Below are 17,341 nucleotides of genomic sequence, written 5' to 3'. Positions count from 1 at the left end.
ATGACTGCAGGGGCGACATCTGACCACCCATGGCCCGGTGGGGGCTTAACTGGTTCCTGCCAGGCTGCCTGTACCCCGAGGGTCCTTTGAGTCTCGCTCACTGCCGGGCCCCGTAATGATGGAGACTGTTCAGCTTCTACCGGTGCTTGATCTAGGCCTGGCCAGCACCTGGACTGCAGTTCCTCCAGGTAGACGGGGCCAAGACTCGCCTGCTCCCTTTCCTCCTGTGAAGTTGGAAGCCATGGCCCATAGAGAGAAGGGCCTCTCCCCAGGCTGTGAGGGACTCACATGTGATGAGTGGGGAGGTGGACCTGGCTCAGTGTCTGTCCGTAGTCACCATGGGGTAACACAGAGCATCGATGGAACCAGTAGGTCACAGTTCCACAGCCCTCAGTGCAGTGATGGATCCAGGCAGAAGCCATCCGTGCGTGCACAGGCCAGCAGGAGAAGTTCTAGCTGTCACCAGGTAGGAGGGTGCCTGGTAATGGGGATATTTGCTGAACTCCTGCAGCCAGGTGGCCACACTCACATTGTCGACGTGGGACCCATTGGGGGCCATGTCTCTTGCTGTCGCGTCACGGGGAGACAGCCATGCCTCCTATGGCATCCTCCTGTCAGACGCATGGCCAGATGCCCCTCACCAGGAAGCAATTCAACACACCTGAGCCGAGGGATGTTGGCGCTGCTGTGGTTTGGGTTCAAGGGAAAATAGGTTGAGCAGTTCCAGACTGGGAAGACTAAGAGGTTCGCTGCCGGAGCTAATGCACGTTCCTGGGTTGAGAGACGCGGAGCTCTGGAGGACATGAGGGACAGTGGGTGGCGTGTGTGCAGTTGACTCTGGGCTGTGCATTAGGGCATCTTGTAGGGTCCGCGTTAAATTTCTGAGTGTGATCATTTGATGGTTATGTAGGAGGTCTCCATATTTAGGAGACGGATGTAGAGATGGAGCATGCTGGATGCCGCCAAGGCACCACTAGTGCTTCAGCAAAAAGGAAATGCACGTGTGTGCGTGTATATGTGTGTGTGTGTGCACAGGGGCATGTTCATCGTGTGTGCTTGTGTGGTGTATATGTGTTATGTGTGCACGTGTGTGCTGTGTGCATGCGTGTGATGTGTGTGTCTGCATTTGTGTGTGCATTTGTGTGATGTATGTGTACATGTGAATGTGTGTAGGCCTGCATGTATGTGCATGGTGTGTGTGTGTCAAGTGTGAGTGTGACCATGCCAGATAAAGTGAACATGGCAGATGATAGAGCTGAAGGTGTAGGTGAAGTGCATTTGTTGTACTGTTTTCTGGCAAATTTCCCGCAGGTTTGACTATTCACAGTACAAAGCTGCGGGGTTCCTGGCGCAGGCAGGACTAATGGCTGTTGCAGTCCTCTCCTGAAAGGCCCTTGCTGCAAGACTGCTTGATACAGAGAGCATCATCATCCAGGCAGCATCGGCGCTGAGGAGTCCGCCTGTCATCCTCAGTGCTCTCTCTTCTGCTGTTTGTATTAGTCAGGGGCTCAGGTCTCTTTCAGGAATTCACTGTCATCCAAGATCACACTCACAGATGCCGCCACATGCCGCCTCGTTCACAAGATTTGGCGTTTCCTTCACACTGTCTTCCTAGGGTGGCATTGAATTCTCCCGCTCAGGGTGGGTGAAAAGCAGCGTTTGACGGATGGGTGGGGGACTCCATGGGCACACAGCTATGTGTCAACAGGAGCCAGTTATCAAGTAGTTCTTTTACCAGGGAGTGTTTTCATTTGTGATGTTTATTCATTCCCCAATGTGACGTGGTAACTGTGGAGACTTGACATTTCTCCAGATAATCTAATCACAGCCCTTTTTCTTACTCCACTTGTTCTGACGTCTTTGGATTGAGTTCCTGAGCCAGTCTCCTGCACATGCTGGGAGATTTCAGCATTCCTCTTCAGCCTCACATGACGTTAAGTCCTCTCCGTGTAACCGAAAGCAGAGCGGAGTAGCGGTGTGGCTTTGGCTCAGCTGTGCTGCGCAGTGTGAGGCCGCAGAGCCTGACTGTCAGTGCGGCTCCATGGGGCTGGGTAGTAGCTTGGGGCACGTTGAAGGAAGGAGGATTTGCAAAGGTGCACTCAGGAGTGGAGGGCTGTGGGGGACAGCGAGAGTCCTGGCCTCACTGTCTGCTCCGATGCCCTTTGACCTCCCTGGGGCTTCCTGTTCACTTAGCACACAAAGGCAGGGAGCCCGGATCCTGGCTAATGTGGCATAGGACAGGGTGGGAGGAGACGGTATGAGGGGCAGAGGAAAAGCCAGTACCGCCCCTGCCCTGCCCTGCCCCACCTTGCCTCTGCCCCCACCTTTACCAGAGGAAAAATGCTCGTAAGGAGGCGTCTAGCCCCATTCTCATCTTGACCTGGCTGATGTCTGATATCACACTGGTTACCAAACTGGGCCTGGCGGAGGCCACGTGTTCCCGGAATCCAGGAAACCACTCCGGGTTTGCATTCATATCATTTGTGTTCACTGAAGGTTCTCACTTAATGTTTTCCATATGCTTTTCCTAAAAGTTGATCTAAGTCATCACTACCTGCCTGTGAGTAGATTCATCCACTCACTCACTCACTCACACGTGTGCTGAGCACCCACTGTGTCAGGCCTGGTTCCAGGAGCTCGGAGAGCAGTAAACCAAATGGGAAAGCATCTGGACCCGAGGGAGCTTCTGTTCTGGGAGGGAGATGGCGGCCACTGGTTGCGTGGTTGGGAAACGTCCACGGAGGGAAAGCCGAGTCTGGGAAGGAGACGGTGGCCACTGATTGCGTCATCGGGAAATGTCCACAGAGGGAAAGCCGAGTCTGGGAGGGAGATTGCGGCCACTGGTTGTGCCATCGGGAAATGTCCACGGAGGGAAAGCCAAGTCTAGGAGGGAGATGGTGGCCATGGATTGCGCCATCGGGAAATGTCCACGGAGGGAAAGCTGAGTTTGGGAGGGAGATGGCAGCCACTGGTTGCGCCGTTGGGAAACATCCACAGAGCGAAAGCCGAGGGTGAATCACGTTGCATGTTTAGGGTCTGAAGCCCATGGTTGTGACTCTGTTGCCGGCTAATGGCATAGCCCTAAGTGTTGCTAGAAACATGGTTTTTCCAGCGTGTTTGGTGGAATTGCATAGGTGTTGAGTTCACAGAGCTCTACGGAAAAGGCCATGAGCATTGAGGCATTGGGTACAGAGAGTGAGGACCAGGCTCCGGCTGGAGCAAGCGCCCCGCATGTTTCAGGGCCCTGGAGTCACATGTGGGGCAGAGCCGAGGCCGAGGTTCTGCTGGTGAGTCAGGCTTGGTGCCGCGGGGCTCTGCCTTGGTCCCAGCAGCCTTGAGCCCACCCTCACTTTCTGCCCTATGCATGCTCCGTGATGAATGTTCTCAGAAGGTGAATGCTGTTATTCTGGGGAAACGTCTGAGATATGACAAGGGTCTGTGGTTCTGTAGAGCAGAATGTTTATGTATGTTCTGTACATAAACATAGCCTGTATTTCTGTGGGACTAAAACTTTCTGGGCAAGTTTTTTAGAAAGTAAGTCTGAAAAGCCTCTTCAGAGGGGCTATAATGAACCAAATGGGTGAGAAGCATGGACCTAGAGTGATGCTTTCTTTTCGATTTCTTTTTTTAAAGTTTGTGTTTTATTCCATATGTGTCATCTGGACTGTGGGCTTGGATCAATAACATGGTCACTTAGGGGAATCACCAGGTAGAGCGGTCACGTCTGTTGTCACTCACAGGTCTGAGACTCGATGCCCCTGATTTGCTCCACACCCTGTGAACTGGTGACGCTCTGCAGGAAGGAGCTTCTGCAGGAGCAGACAGGGTGTTCATTCCTATGGCGCCATCTTGGTAAACACTTTGTATTTGCAATTCCAGGAGTAATTTTGCATGCTTCTTGGAGGCCTGCTCTGGTTCAGGGATGAGTGTAAGGAGGCAGTGCAGAGGCTGGGGTTGGGGTGGGGTATGCTTTTGCTCCATGAGCCCCGCTGCCCATCCCAGGCAGGGTCACTGAACATGGTGTTTGAATCTAGTTAGAAGGAAAAACAAATTGAGGGAGGAAAAAGATGGTGCCCCAGCTCCCAGGGCTCTGCAGAATGTCCCGAAGGTGGTTCCGTGGGCATCACCTACAGATTCCTCAGTCAGTCAGTGCTTTGGACGGCAGATGGGGGAGGCACACAGGACCCAGGCGAGGCCCACACAGAAGCACTGGCTTCTGTGACTGGGTGACTGCAGGGGGCCTGGTGACCGCACGTCTCACGCATCTTTGTGTAGTCACCCCAAATTCAAATTCATGCAATGGGTACGTGGTGACCTCTGTGTGCCAGGCAGGGCTGGGATCAAATCAGGCAAATGGGCTGAGGGCACAAAATTAAAGGAGCTGGTCAGCCTCGGGGTCATTCGGGGCCTCACTCACCAGAGCCTGGGTGTGAGCACCTTTTTCAATCTTGCACTTCAAGTGCCTGGCTTCCCTCACTCTCCTCCTGGCCCTGAATATCTTTTCAAGCTCATAACCCCACGAGACAGGCACAGTAGGCATAAGTTAGGCTTCTTTTGATTGGTTGTGAGGAACGGAAAACCCATCTTAAAACAGTTCTAGGAAAAGGGGGAATTTTTTGGATCATGTAAGCCAAGAGCTCTACAGGCAGCTGGCTTCAGGAGCAGCTTGATCCAGCATCCCATTGATGTCACTGGGCTCCATCTTTCGGCAATTTCCTTCTCAGTCAGTCTTCTTCATCATGATTGCAAGCTGTTCCCAGGGCCTTGTGCCTTCAGGGCATGAGGAGAAGTCTGGCTGGGAGACACGAGGATCTTTGAGCCCACATTCTTCCCCCATCTCACCTTGTGGCATCTCCTCAGATTTGACTGGATTGGGTGTCATTCCTAAATGGGTCCCATGGCCTGCAGACTGTAGTGTACTGACTGATCCAGACTCGGATACCAGGGCTTCCTCCTGAGTCAAGATGAGTCAACTCTAGGCTGTGTGGGCTGTGAGCGGGGAAGGGATGGTCACCTGGAGGGAAATGCAGGTACTTTGATCAGGAAAGTGATGAACGAATACTGGGTGGGGAAAACATCAGATGGCCACTGCGCCATCTAAGAATCAGGGAAATTGAAGTTCCGACAGGGTGAGTTACCTGTCCACAGTCACACAGCTAATTTAAGTGGAATTGCTGGGATTCACGCCCTGTTGCTTTGAGTATTTCTGCTTGTTTACACTCCCTGGGCCATCTTGCTCTTATAAACTCTTTGAGGTCAAGGGCTCTGTCTCACTTCTTGGTCCTGGCATCAAACCTTAAAGAGAGTGGGTACTGAGGATGAGAATTCAAGCGACGAGTCAAAACATGGAATAATGGAACTCGCTTGCAGGTACCAGCTTCATATCTTCAAGAGAGCAGCTGAGGCTGAATGATACAAATCAAAGTTTCATCCAAAGAAGATTTCAGTCTCAAAAGTTTCAGGCAGAACGTTAGACTCCCAGCCCAGGTTCTGGCTGTGTGCTGCTCCCATGTATTTCCCATTTTGTAATGATTTCCGTCTCTTCTTCAGGATCGCAGAGGCCATGCGTCACCAGGACTGCCTGCTATTTGCCACCAGCCACCTGATTTCCCTGGAGGTGTCCCCACTGCCCATGTTGTCTCAGAACCTGTCAGGCTCTCCGCTCATCACCATCCACCTCAAGCACAAACTGGTGAGTGCCAGTGTCTTTGATCTGGTTTCACACTGAGGAATGTTGGGTTGTCGATGTGTGCTTGCATAAAGAATCTCTGACAGCCTTGGTGCTGGCCAGAACTGGAATCTTCCTGTCCCTGAAGCTCCTTTTCTTGGGCCTTTGTTTCTGAGCTGTAGTGGGAAGCCCTTTGCATAGTGCCTGGGCTGGCCGCGCGGTGTCGATGTTGGGGAAGAGGCCTCTGAGCTGGCTCCCGTAGACGTGTGTGCAGTGATCACTGATCTTCCTCTGATTTATAGGGAGTGTCCTTACTGGAGGAGGGGGGTACCTTGGCCATCGCAGTCACCATGTGTATTAGCCATCAGCAAGATGTAGCACTGTGTTCTGTTAGAGAGAAACATGCTTCAGAGCTCGGGAGAAACCATTTTTATGCTCCGGCATTGTGTGATAAGCTGTTGGTCCTGATGCTTCATAACTGCTTTCCTCTCCACATGTTGTTTATTTTTGCCAGTGAGTAGGAGGGACAGAGACATTGGGGATACAGATGCCCTGTTGTTCTTTAGTAAAAGGCAAAAGGTGTTTACAACCTGAAGAGAAACCAGAGTATAATACTGCCGTTCTTTAAAAAAACACATGCACTGTTTCCCCCTCCAGGTTCATGTCAGGAGGTGTGGTGTTGATGTGACACTCAGAGGGTGCAATTTTTCAAGGCATTTATTCAAGAACTCACTGTGGTTTTGGTCTGAAATAACACTAAAGGCATTTCCTGGCAGGATTTTCTATTTCATTCTGTTTTACTCTGCTTCGTGGCCAAGGCTGACTGTGTGCATACCTGGATGGGTGTTCCAGTTCCTTCCAGGGTGACTGTGTTTCTGCCCCACCTGGGAAGGGCCCACGCGCTTGTGCTGTTGGGTGAGCTGAGCAGTCAAGAGATGGAGATGGGACTGGAGATGAAGAGGGGACTGGAGATGGAGATGGAGATGGAGAGGGGACTGGAGACGGAGATGGTGATGGAAAGGGGACTCGAGATGGAGATGGAGATGGAGATGGAAAGGGGATTGGAGATGGAGATGGAGAGGGGACTGGAGATGGAGATGGTGATGGAAAGGGGACTCGAGATGGAGATGGAGATGGAAAGGGGACTGAAGGTGGAGATGGAGAGGGGACTGGAGACAGAGATGGTGATGGAAAAGGGACTCGAGATGGAGATGGAGATGGAAAGGGGATTGGAGATGGAGATGGAGAGGGGACTGGAGATGGAGATGGTGATGGAAAGGGGACTCGAGATGGAGATGGAGATGGAAAGGGGACTGGAGGTGGAGATGGAGAGGGGACTGGAGACGGAGATGGTGATGGAAAGGGGACTCGAGATGGAGATGGAGATGGAAAGGGGATTGGAGATGGAGATGGAGAGGGGACTGGAGATGGAGATGGTGATGGAAAGGGGACTCGAGATGGAGATGGAGATGGAAAGGGGATTGGAGATGGAGATGGAGAGGGGACTGGAGATGGAGATGGAGATGGAAAGGGGACTGGAGATGGAGATGGAGAGGGGACTGGAGATGGAGATGGAGAGGGGACTGGAGGTGGAGATGGAGAGGGGATTGGAGGTGGAGATCGAGAGGGGCCTGGAGATGGAGATGGAGACGGAAAGGGGACTCGAGATGGAGATGGAGTTGGAGAGGGGACTGGAGATGGAGATGGAGAGGGGACTGGAGATGAAGATGGAGATGGAGAGGGGACTGGAGGTGGAGATGGAGATGGAAAGGGGACTGGAGATGAAGATGGAGATGGAGAGGGGACTGGAGATGGAGATGGAGATGGAAAGGGGACTGGAGATGAAGATGGAGATGGAGAGGGGACTGGAGATGGAGATGGAAAGGGGACTGGAGATGGAGATGGAGATGGAGAGGGGACTGGAGGTGGAGATGGAGATGGAGAGGGGACTGGAGATGAAGATGGAGATGGAGAGGGGACTGGAGGTGGAGATGGAGATGGTAAGGGGACTGGAGATGAAGATGGAGATGGAGAGGGGACTGGAGATGGAGATGGAGATGGAAAGGGGACTGGAGATGAAGATGGAGATGGAGAGGGGACTGGAGATGGAGATGGAGATGGAAAGGGGACTGGAGATGAAGATGGAGATGGAGAGGGGACTGGAGATGGAGATGGAGATGGAAAGGGGACTGGAGATGGAGATGGAGAGGGGACTGGAGATGGAGATGGAGAGGGGACTGGAGGTGGAGATGGAGAGGGGACTGGAGGTGGAGATCGAGAGGGGCCTGGAGATGGAGATGGAGATGGAAAGGGGACTCGAGATGGAGATGGAGATGGAGAGGGGACTGGAGATGGAGATGGAGAGGGGACTGGAGATGAAGATGGAGATGGAAAGGGGACTGGAGATGAAGATGGAGATGGAGAGGGGACTGGAGATGGAGATGGAAAGGGGACTGGAGATGAAGATGGAGATGGAGAGGGGACTGGAGATGGAGATGGAGATGGAAAGGGGACTGGAGGTGGAGATGGAGAGGGGACTGGAGGTGGAGATGGAGAGGGGACTGGAGGTGGAGATGGAGAGGGGATTGGAGGTGGAGATCGAGAGGGGATTGGAGATGGAGATGGAGATGGAAAGGGGACTCGAGATGGAGATGGAGATGGAAAGGGGACTGGAGATGGAGATGGAGAGGGGACTGGAGATGGAGATGGAGGTGGAGAGGGGACTGGAGATGAAGATGGAGATGGAGAGGGGACTGGAGATGGAGATGGAGATGGAAAGGGGACTCGAGATGGAGATGGAGAGGGAGAGGGGACTGGAGATGGAGATGGAGAGGGGACTGGAGATGGAGATGGAGAGGGGACTGGAGATGGAGATGGAGAGGGGACTGGAGATGGAGATGGAGAGGATACTGGAGGTGGAGATGGAGAGGGGATTGGAGGTGGAGATCGAGAGGGGACTGGAGATGGAGATGGAGATGGAAAGGGGACTCGAGATGGAGATGGAGATGGAGAGGGGACTGGAGATGGAGATGGAGATGGAAAGGGGACTCGAGATGGAGATGGAGAGGGAGAGGGGACTGGAGATGGAGATGGAGAGGGTACTGGAGATGGAGATGGAGAGGGGACTGGAGGTGGAGATGGAGAGGGGACTGGAGATGGAGATGGAGATGGAAAGGGGACTCGAGATGAAGATGGAGATGGAGAGGGGACTGGAGATGGAGATGGAGATGGAAAGGGTACTGGAGATGGAGATGGAGATGGAAAGGGGACTCGAGATGGAGATGGAGAGGGGACTGGAGATGGAGATGGAGATGGAAAGGGGACTGGAGATGGAGATGGAGATGGAGAGGGGACTGGAGATGGAGATGGAGATGGAAAGGGGACTGGAGATGGAGATGGAGATGGAAAGGGGACTCGAGATGGAGATGGAGAGGGGACTGGAGATGGAGATGGAGATGGAAAGGGGACTGGAGATGGAGATGGAGATGGAGAGGGGACTGGAGATGGAGATGGAGATGGAAAGGGGACTCGAGATGGAGATGGAGAGGGGACTGGAGATGGAGATGGAGAGGGGACTGGAGGTGGAGATGGAGAGGGGACTGGAGATGGAGATGGAGAGGGGACTGGAGGTGAAGATGGAGATGGAGATGGAGAGGGGACTGGAGATGGAGCTGGGACTGGTGATGGAGATGGGACTGGAGATGAGACTGGTCACCTCAAGCTCCTTGCCCTTCCTTTCTGCATGTTACCAGCTGTGAGGCTGTTTTCAGTGTGTCCCCTGCATTGCTCCCTCTGCCTCTCCCTGGTGTCCCTCTCCTGCCCAGTGACTTCTCACCTTGGCCAGCAGCCTTCTTGTGTTCTCTCTGCTCCATTTTCCCCACAGTTTCCCGATTTATTTTCTGACACACAGATCAGATGGTGCGACTCACCTATTCAAAGACCTTCTGGACTCGTTGCCCCGCAGGAAAATTTACACTCTAGGCCTGTCAGCAGGTCTCTAGCAGACCCTTCCCATCCGGCTCTCCATCTGCACCTCTGGCTCTTCTTTCAAGCCCAGCAGGCAGCTGCTGTCATTGCTGGTGCTGTTCCCTGTGCCTGGACGGCCTTCCCCACACCTGTACTATCTGAGTTCACCCATCTCAGCAGGAGCCTCCTCTCTTCCAAGCACTCTGTGGCCTGTACAGAAGGGAACCTCCCTCCATGCCGTCTTTGTACTGTATTAGCTCTGAGTCTCCGCACTGTATGCTATAATCATTTATGCCAGTCACTAATCTCTTCAATGGCCTGCAGCTTCTCAGAGGCTGCCAGATCCATCGTGGAGCCCGCTTCCCTTCATCACTTGCCTGCACTGAGCCCTGGCACTGAATGGAGGCTCAGGAAATGCTGTATGATGCTGTGCTGGAGTCACTGCCCTGTCTTGCAGTTGTGCAGTTGACATTTGTGTCTTCTCTTTGTATGGAGAGAAACCTCGTCCCCTGCGCAGGCTCTCCCCTCCACCGTGACGTCAGTGGTGTGGAGAGAAACCTCATTTCCTGCACAGGCTCTCCCCTCTGCCATGACGTCAGTGAGGATGCGCTTCATGGGCTCAGCCTGCATTTGAAAATGTGGCCATGACATGCAGCAGAGACACTTAGAGCTTCCAGGCTTGAGGATAGGGCAGTGCTGCCCTGAGGTGTGTCAAGCCTGTAGTCAAGAGTTTGTAGCTGGGCGTGGTAGCTCACGCCTGTAATCCCAGCACTTTGGGAAGCCAAGGTGGGTAGAGCACCTGAGGTCAGGAATTCAAGACCAGCCTCACTGACATGGTGAAATCCCATCTCTACTAAAAATACAAATTAGCTGGGCATGGTGGCACGAGCCTGTAGTCCCAACTGATCAGGAGGCTGAGGCAGGAGAATCTCTTGAACCCGAGAGGCAGAGGTTGCAGTGAGCTGAGATCGCACCATTACACTCCAGCCTGGGTAGTAGAGTGAGACTGTAAAGGCAGGAGGCTCGTTCTGAAGGACTCTGGAACTTCTGTGTGTTCTGAGGTTGAAGGTGTTCTTGTGAGTGGGCGGGTACTGTGAATCACAGCAGACCACAGGGGCTGAGGGATGTTGAAGAGCAGGAGTCAGGGATCATCCCAGAAGGTGAAGCCGGGGCATGTAGAGAGGGGAGGGCACGTGGAGAGGGGAGGTAGGAGATGAGAGCGCAGCTTGAGTGCCAGGCTGCAGGGGAGCCACACACTCAGTGAGGTGTCACAGGCACACATGCACATGCATACATGCCCATGCACAGGCGCGCAAACACATACACACCCAGTCCATACACTCAGTACATACACACTGAGCACACACACACCCAGCACAGACACACACACCCATTGCATACATACCCAGCACAGACACACACCCAGCACAGACACACATACCCAGTGCACACACACCCAGAAGAGACATACCCAGCGCGCACACAGTCCACACTCAGTCCACACATACTCAGCACAGACATACCCAGCACAGACACACACCTAAGGCACACACAGTACACATACACCCAGGGCACACACACCCAGCACAGACACACCCAACACAGGTACCCAGTGCACACACAGCACAGACACCCAACACGGACACACCCAACACAAACACCCAGTGCACACGCCCAGCACAGACACACCCAGCACAGACACACACACTCAGTACACACCCAGTGCATACACACCCAACACAGATATACACACTCAGTACACACACACCCAGTGCACACACACCGCAGCAGAGACATACACAGTACACAGGTACCCAGGCACACACACCCAGTGCATACATGCCCAGCACAGACATGCACATTCAGTACACACATACCCAGTGCATACATACCCAGTGCATGTATCTGCAACCAGCACTCATGTGGGCACACACGTACACATACCCAACCTTAGTACACCACATGCACACACACCCACATCCCATCCTTGTTAGGTCAGGCATGTAAGAGCCCTGGAATCTGGAAAGTGTAAAGTGATTTTGTTTTGTGTGGTACGGCTTCTCCCTCTCCTGCACAGTCTCCAGGGTGCCTCACCCAGGGACCTGACACCTCTGTCTGCTCTCCTGCCCAGGCAGCCCCCTCCTCTCCCACCCCTCCTGCTCCCAGGAAGGCAGGGAGGCAGTAAACTGAGTCACAGCCATGTGGTTAGGTTGCAGGGCTGACGCCTGCATTCTCCCAGGTGTCTGCACGCCTGTCCCTTCACCCTGGGAATGGGGGGCATTGGCTCGGGTTCTGGTCAAATCCCGCCATGCCTCTGCTGTGGAGGACACCCCCTGTGGTGCCTGATGAACGGTGGTCTTAGAGGTTGGCTCATCCCAGCGGTTTCCCACCAAGAGGGTCCACCAATGAGACAGATTGGAAGCTCCACCCCAGGTTGGCCGCCCTGTTTAACGCTTCCATCATGCTGCCCTCTCAGCCACTGACTTCAGGCCACGAGGACCCCTATGTTAAAAAATTCTGTGATTCTGTTTTCTTAGGAAACCAACTTGAGTCAGTTATGACTGGTGCAAAATAAAATCGAAAAGAGCCCACCTCCCTGATAGGGAGGGGTTTTGCTTTTTTATACAGTGAAGGGCACATAAACGTATTCTGCTTAACACTGTTTAATGACACCATTGAATCATTTCTGTTACCAGAGGTGTTGACATTCTCAACATCTCTTTCTCAAAGCACAGCTGTTTCATTTCCACCATCCTTTATCAATAAGCTTAGTGATTTACTTTCAAGACAGACCAAGGTGTTTGAGAGGGGCTTTACTTTTGGCTTCCAGTGCCCAAAGCTTCTTCTGGTTCTGTGAGGTCCTGCGGGTGGGGGTGGGTGCCTGGGTGGGGCCTGGGGATGTGACAGCGCCTCAGCAAGGCTGGAGTACAGACTTATAGGTCTCTGGTTCAGAACAGCTGTGGTGACCCAGGCTGTGCCTGGGTGAGCACACTTCAGAGCCCTGCACAGATGCCTCTGCAGGATTTTGCCTTTTTACATTGTTTGCTCCCCAAGCTATTAAATAATACAGACTCAGACCCTGACCTCAGGCCGACTCCAGCAGTGGCCTCTGCTGGACTTGCTCCTGCTGCTCCTCCTTGGTCACCCTCACTGCTGGCCCCTGTCCCACCCAGCTCTAGGGGCCCCCGGGTGGGCTGAGACCTTCTGCAGCTCAGCCTCTGCTGTCAGACAGAGTGGGTCTCCAGGGTGCCTCACCCAGGGCTATGCAGGAGGACTTTCCAGCAGTTCCACTGAGGGTCTGGACAGGGATAGTGCCCACATACCACCCTGGGATGCTAGGGGTTTTTGACATGACAATTGATCAGAAACTGCAGTGTTCTCTTTAGTCAAAATTGCTCACTGCCTTCAGTCAAAATCTTAAGTTTTGAATCAACATTGAAATGTCAAACTTCCCAGGTCAATGAAAATGAAACCTTATTCCTTAGAAGGGAGCAAGGAATGAGCAAAGCAGATTCTTGGGAAATTTGAGAATTAGCATAAGCACCCCAAATGCATATTGCAAAGAGTCCAGTGCCGTCAGTTTTGCTATTGTCAAAAATTCGCTCATCAGACGGCCTCAGCTCCACCTGAATGCCATTCAGTCCCAAAGCCAGGCCATTGCTCAGGCTGTCAAATTCTGGAAGGGACTGAGTGTAATAAGGGTGCTGGAGGGAGATGTTCCCAGGCAGGATCCTGAGCTCTAGCCCGGGCAGGGGGTGCTGGAGGGAGATGTTCCCAGGCCAGACCCTGAGCTCCAGCCAGGGCACAACTCAGCTCCTCATGCATGCCTAACAGCATCCCAGGGCTGAGCTCAGGGGAGAGGTTTGGTTCCCAAGGCTTACATGCAGTGGGACACTGGCGATCTGAGGAGGGAAACGGAGCACTGGTGGCCAGGGGAGGTCTGCAGGCCGAGTGCTGAGGCTTTGATATGTGGGCTGTGCCCACCTGGACATGGGCTGTGTCTGAACGAGGCAGTTGCCCGAGATGTGGACATCCGTACATGAAGCCCTTGCTAAGGCTGCACCCTGGACATTGATCCAAGGCCCCTGGACCTCAAAGAAGCCCTAGACTCTCTCCCCATGCAGTGCGGGGAATCTGTGTCCTCAGGACTGGGCACCTCCTCACACTAGGCCCTCCTCTGGGTGCAGCTTTCAGGGGCCAGGCCCGGGATGGCCAGTGTGAGGAGCAGCCCAGGACACAGGCTGATTTTGGGCTGAGTTTTGGCCTTCTTGGGGTGTCACTGTCACCACAGCTTGTGACTTTTGAAGAGCAGCCCTGAATCTGGGCTTTAAGTTGTATCTCTGGATTTGTCTTGTTGGCAGCTAATTTGAATTTGTTTTTAGTGTTGTCAAAAAAAAAAAAAACGACCCTATGTGTGGGTTGCATTCAGCCAGGAGGTCAACAGTTTACAACGTCAATGTTTTAAACTTTTTATTCTGAAATGATTTTAAACTTACAAAAAAAAAAAATGGCAAGAATGGTACAGAACTCCCCTGTCTACAGACATACAGATCGCTCACCCATCTTCCCTGATGATGGAATTTTTAAGTACAATGATTGAAACCAGGAAATTGACATTGATATTAACAACAGACATTTTTTGAATGGTGTCAGTTTTCTCACATGCAGCTTTTCTTCAGTCCCGGGATCTCAACTCGGCCAGTACAGAGTATTTAATTGTTAGGTCTCCTAGGCAACTGCAATTTGTACAGGTTCTTAGCTTCCCTTTGTCTCCCATGACCTTGGCACTTCCGTGGTGGCACGGCCGGTGCTTTGTGGATTATCCCTGGACACTTCCTCCCCATTAGGCTGAGGCTATTTGTCTTTGACAAGAATGTCAGGGAAGTGAAACGGTCCTTCCTGATCACAGCATGAGGCTGTGTGAGTTGACCTGTGGGTTGCAAAGCCACAGACATGTATTTTCTCACCATTCTCAGGGTTGGAAATTCAAGGCAGGTTTGGTTTCTCCCAAGGTCTCCCTCCTTGACTTGCAGACAGCATCTTCTGCCTGTGACTTCACGTGGTCGTCTTTCTGTACGTATCTGTGTCCTGATCTTTCTTCTTTTTTTGAAATAGGGTCTTACCCTATTGCCCAGGCTGGAGTGCAGTGGCGCAATCACGGTTCACTGCAGCTCTGATCTGCAGGGTTTAAACTGTCTTCCTGCTTCAGCCTCCTGAGAATCTGGGACCTCAGGCATGCATCACAATGCCCATGTAATTTTTCAGTTATTTGTAGAGATGAGATGTCACTATGTTGCTCAGGCTGGTCTTGAACTCCTGGGCTCAGGCAATTCTGCCTTGGCCTCCCAAAGTGCTGGGATTACAGGTGTGAGCCATTGCGCTTGGCCCTGATCTCTTCTTATAAGGACACTGGTCATGTCGGATTAGGGCCTACCCTAATGACCTCATTTTATCTTCATCACCCTTCAATGACCTTGACTCCAAACACTGTTGCATTCTGAGGTTCTGGGGGTTACGGCTTCAACAGGTGACTTTAGGGGGAACAATTCGGCCCCAGCACAGCGAGTATGGGATGTGGATGTTTATTGTTGCTGGTGATGCTCGCTTAGATGGTGTGGGTGAGATGGTGTCTGCCAGGTGAACCCATTGTAAAGGGATGGTTTTCCCCTTTGTCTAGAATAAGGATCTTGGTGGTGGGGAGATGCCATGAAACTACACAGTCATCCTTACACTCATCCTCCTACATGAATTTCTACATCCATTGATGATTCTTGCCCTCAAAAATTATTACTGTAATGTTTGCCTAACAATGACTTTGTATTTCCATCATTCCTTCTGCATTTATTAATTGCAATTCTATGATCAGTACAAATTGTTATTTATTTATTCATTTGCTTATGTTGCTATGGCTCAGGGATACTATTTCATTCCACAGGGCACCATCTGGCCCTATCATTATGGATTCTGTTGTTCCCATTGTTCCAGCCGTGACCATTGGGAGTTTTGTCCAGTTGGCTTCTGCCTCCTTTGATGCCTCCCTCATTTTTTGAGTCCCCCCTTAGAGTCAGGGATTAAAGATATGTTGGGCTGATGGAATCAGCTCTTTCCCTGAGGAGGCCTTGTGCATTTTGGTTGGAGAATGATATTTAGAAATCATGATCAGGGACAGAGTGTGCTCGTTTCTGCTGGAGTGTCACTGTTCTAGATCCTCTTTCTCGGTGGACAGAGCCAGGAAATCTGTGTGAATGTGTTCTCAGAAGCACATGCACGCCTCTGCATCCACCTGCATTTATCTCTGTGTGTGTGTGTTCTCAGAAGCACATGCACGCATCTGCATCCGCCTGCATTTATCTCTGTGTGTGTGTTCTCAGAAGCACATGCACACATCTGCATCCGCCTGCGTTTATCTGTGTGTGTGTGTGTTCTCAGAAGCACATGCACGCATCTGCACCCGCCTGCATTTATCTCTGTGTGTGTGTGTGTGTGTTCTCAGAAGGACATGCATGCATCTGCACCCGCCTGCGTATATCTCTGTGTGTGTGTTCTCAGAAGCACATGCACACATCTGCATCCGCCTGCATTTCTCTGTGTGTGTATGTGGTCTCAGAAGCACACACATGCATCTGCATCCGCCTGCATTTATCTGTGTGTGTGTGTGTGTGTGTGTGTGTGTGTGTTCTCAGAAGCACATGCACACATCTGCATCCGCCTGCATTTCTCTGTGTGTGTATGTGGTCTCAGAAGCACACACACGCATCTGCATCTGCCTGCATTTATCTGTGTGTGTGTGTGTGTGTGTGTGTGTTCTCAGAAGCACATGCACGCATCTGCATCCACCTGCGTTTATCGCTCTCTCTCTGTGTGCGTCTGTGTTGCAAACTATGATTACATTCTGATACCTGTTTCTGGTCTGAGACTGCAGGATTTATTTAGTCTTTCCTTGTTATGCTTTTCTTTCTCCCAAAGTAGGAAACCTGTGTCTCATTATTCTCAATCATTTTATTTGTGTAAATGTGCTGCATACACAGGTTCAGAACTGCTAACCCACACCTTGTGGGAAATGTATTTACTGATGAAGGGACACTGCTGTTCACATCCTCTCTGCTTTTAGCCTTACACCATATAGTTAGGATACCATTTCTCTGTGTCCCACAGCTGCTTCCTTTCTTCTGCCTCCCTTCTTGTAGTATCACTTAGAATACAGCCAAGTTCATCTGCTGTCATTGGTGCTCTCTTCTGGGTCCCCCACATGTTGGTTGATTTTCAGTGTTGGTGTATTTGTGGGGTATGTGAACCATACTGTGGTTCTAAGGTCACATCTACACCAAGGCGTCCTCTGAGGTGCGGCCCACCCCCGCTCTGTCTCTAAAGTCAGATGTACACCAAGGCGTCCTCTGAGGCGTGGCACACCCCTGTTCTGTATCCATCTTCCATTCTTTGCACCCTGTTCCCACCCATTTCCCCAAGTAAGCAGGTCCCATTGGTTTCTGTGTGTGTGTGTGTTTTTTTAATTTCTTTTGTGCCAAATGAACAGATCCATGTACTTTTTTCTACTCCCTTCTGTGTCTTGTGAAGGGTGGTACACCGTGGAAACTCTTTTGTACTCAGTTTATCCTGGAAATCACTCCAAACCTGTCCGCAGAGGCCTTCCAACTTCTCAGGTGCACAGCACCCCACTCACGGGCTTGTTCAGCCCCTCTACTACTC

At 51.9% G+C, this 17,341-nt stretch overlaps 1 protein-coding gene across 4 annotated transcripts in view; it reads left to right on the top strand.

The window, feature by feature from the left end:
- The window catches only part of ADGRD1 (adhesion G protein-coupled receptor D1), a 172,725-nt gene that overhangs the window by 54,173 nt on the left and 101,211 nt on the right, over positions 1 to 17,341 (top strand). For all 4 annotated transcript variants that reach the window (XM_012455940.2, XM_012455938.2, XM_012455937.2 and 1 more), the window contains one exon: positions 5,551 to 5,692. In XM_012455940.2, coding sequence (XP_012311363.2) covers positions 5,551 to 5,692 — 142 coding nt within the window. The remainder of the gene's footprint in view (positions 1 to 5,550; positions 5,693 to 17,341) is intronic.

This window comes from Aotus nancymaae, unplaced genomic scaffold (assembly GCF_030222135.1).
Source record: "Aotus nancymaae isolate 86718 unplaced genomic scaffold, 86718_ANA_hifiasm-v0.15.2.pri h1tg000021l, whole genome shotgun sequence".
In the NCBI taxonomy this organism is placed as follows: Eukaryota; Metazoa; Chordata; class Mammalia; order Primates; family Aotidae; genus Aotus; species Aotus nancymaae.
This window is presented reverse-complemented; position numbering and strand designations above follow the sequence as displayed.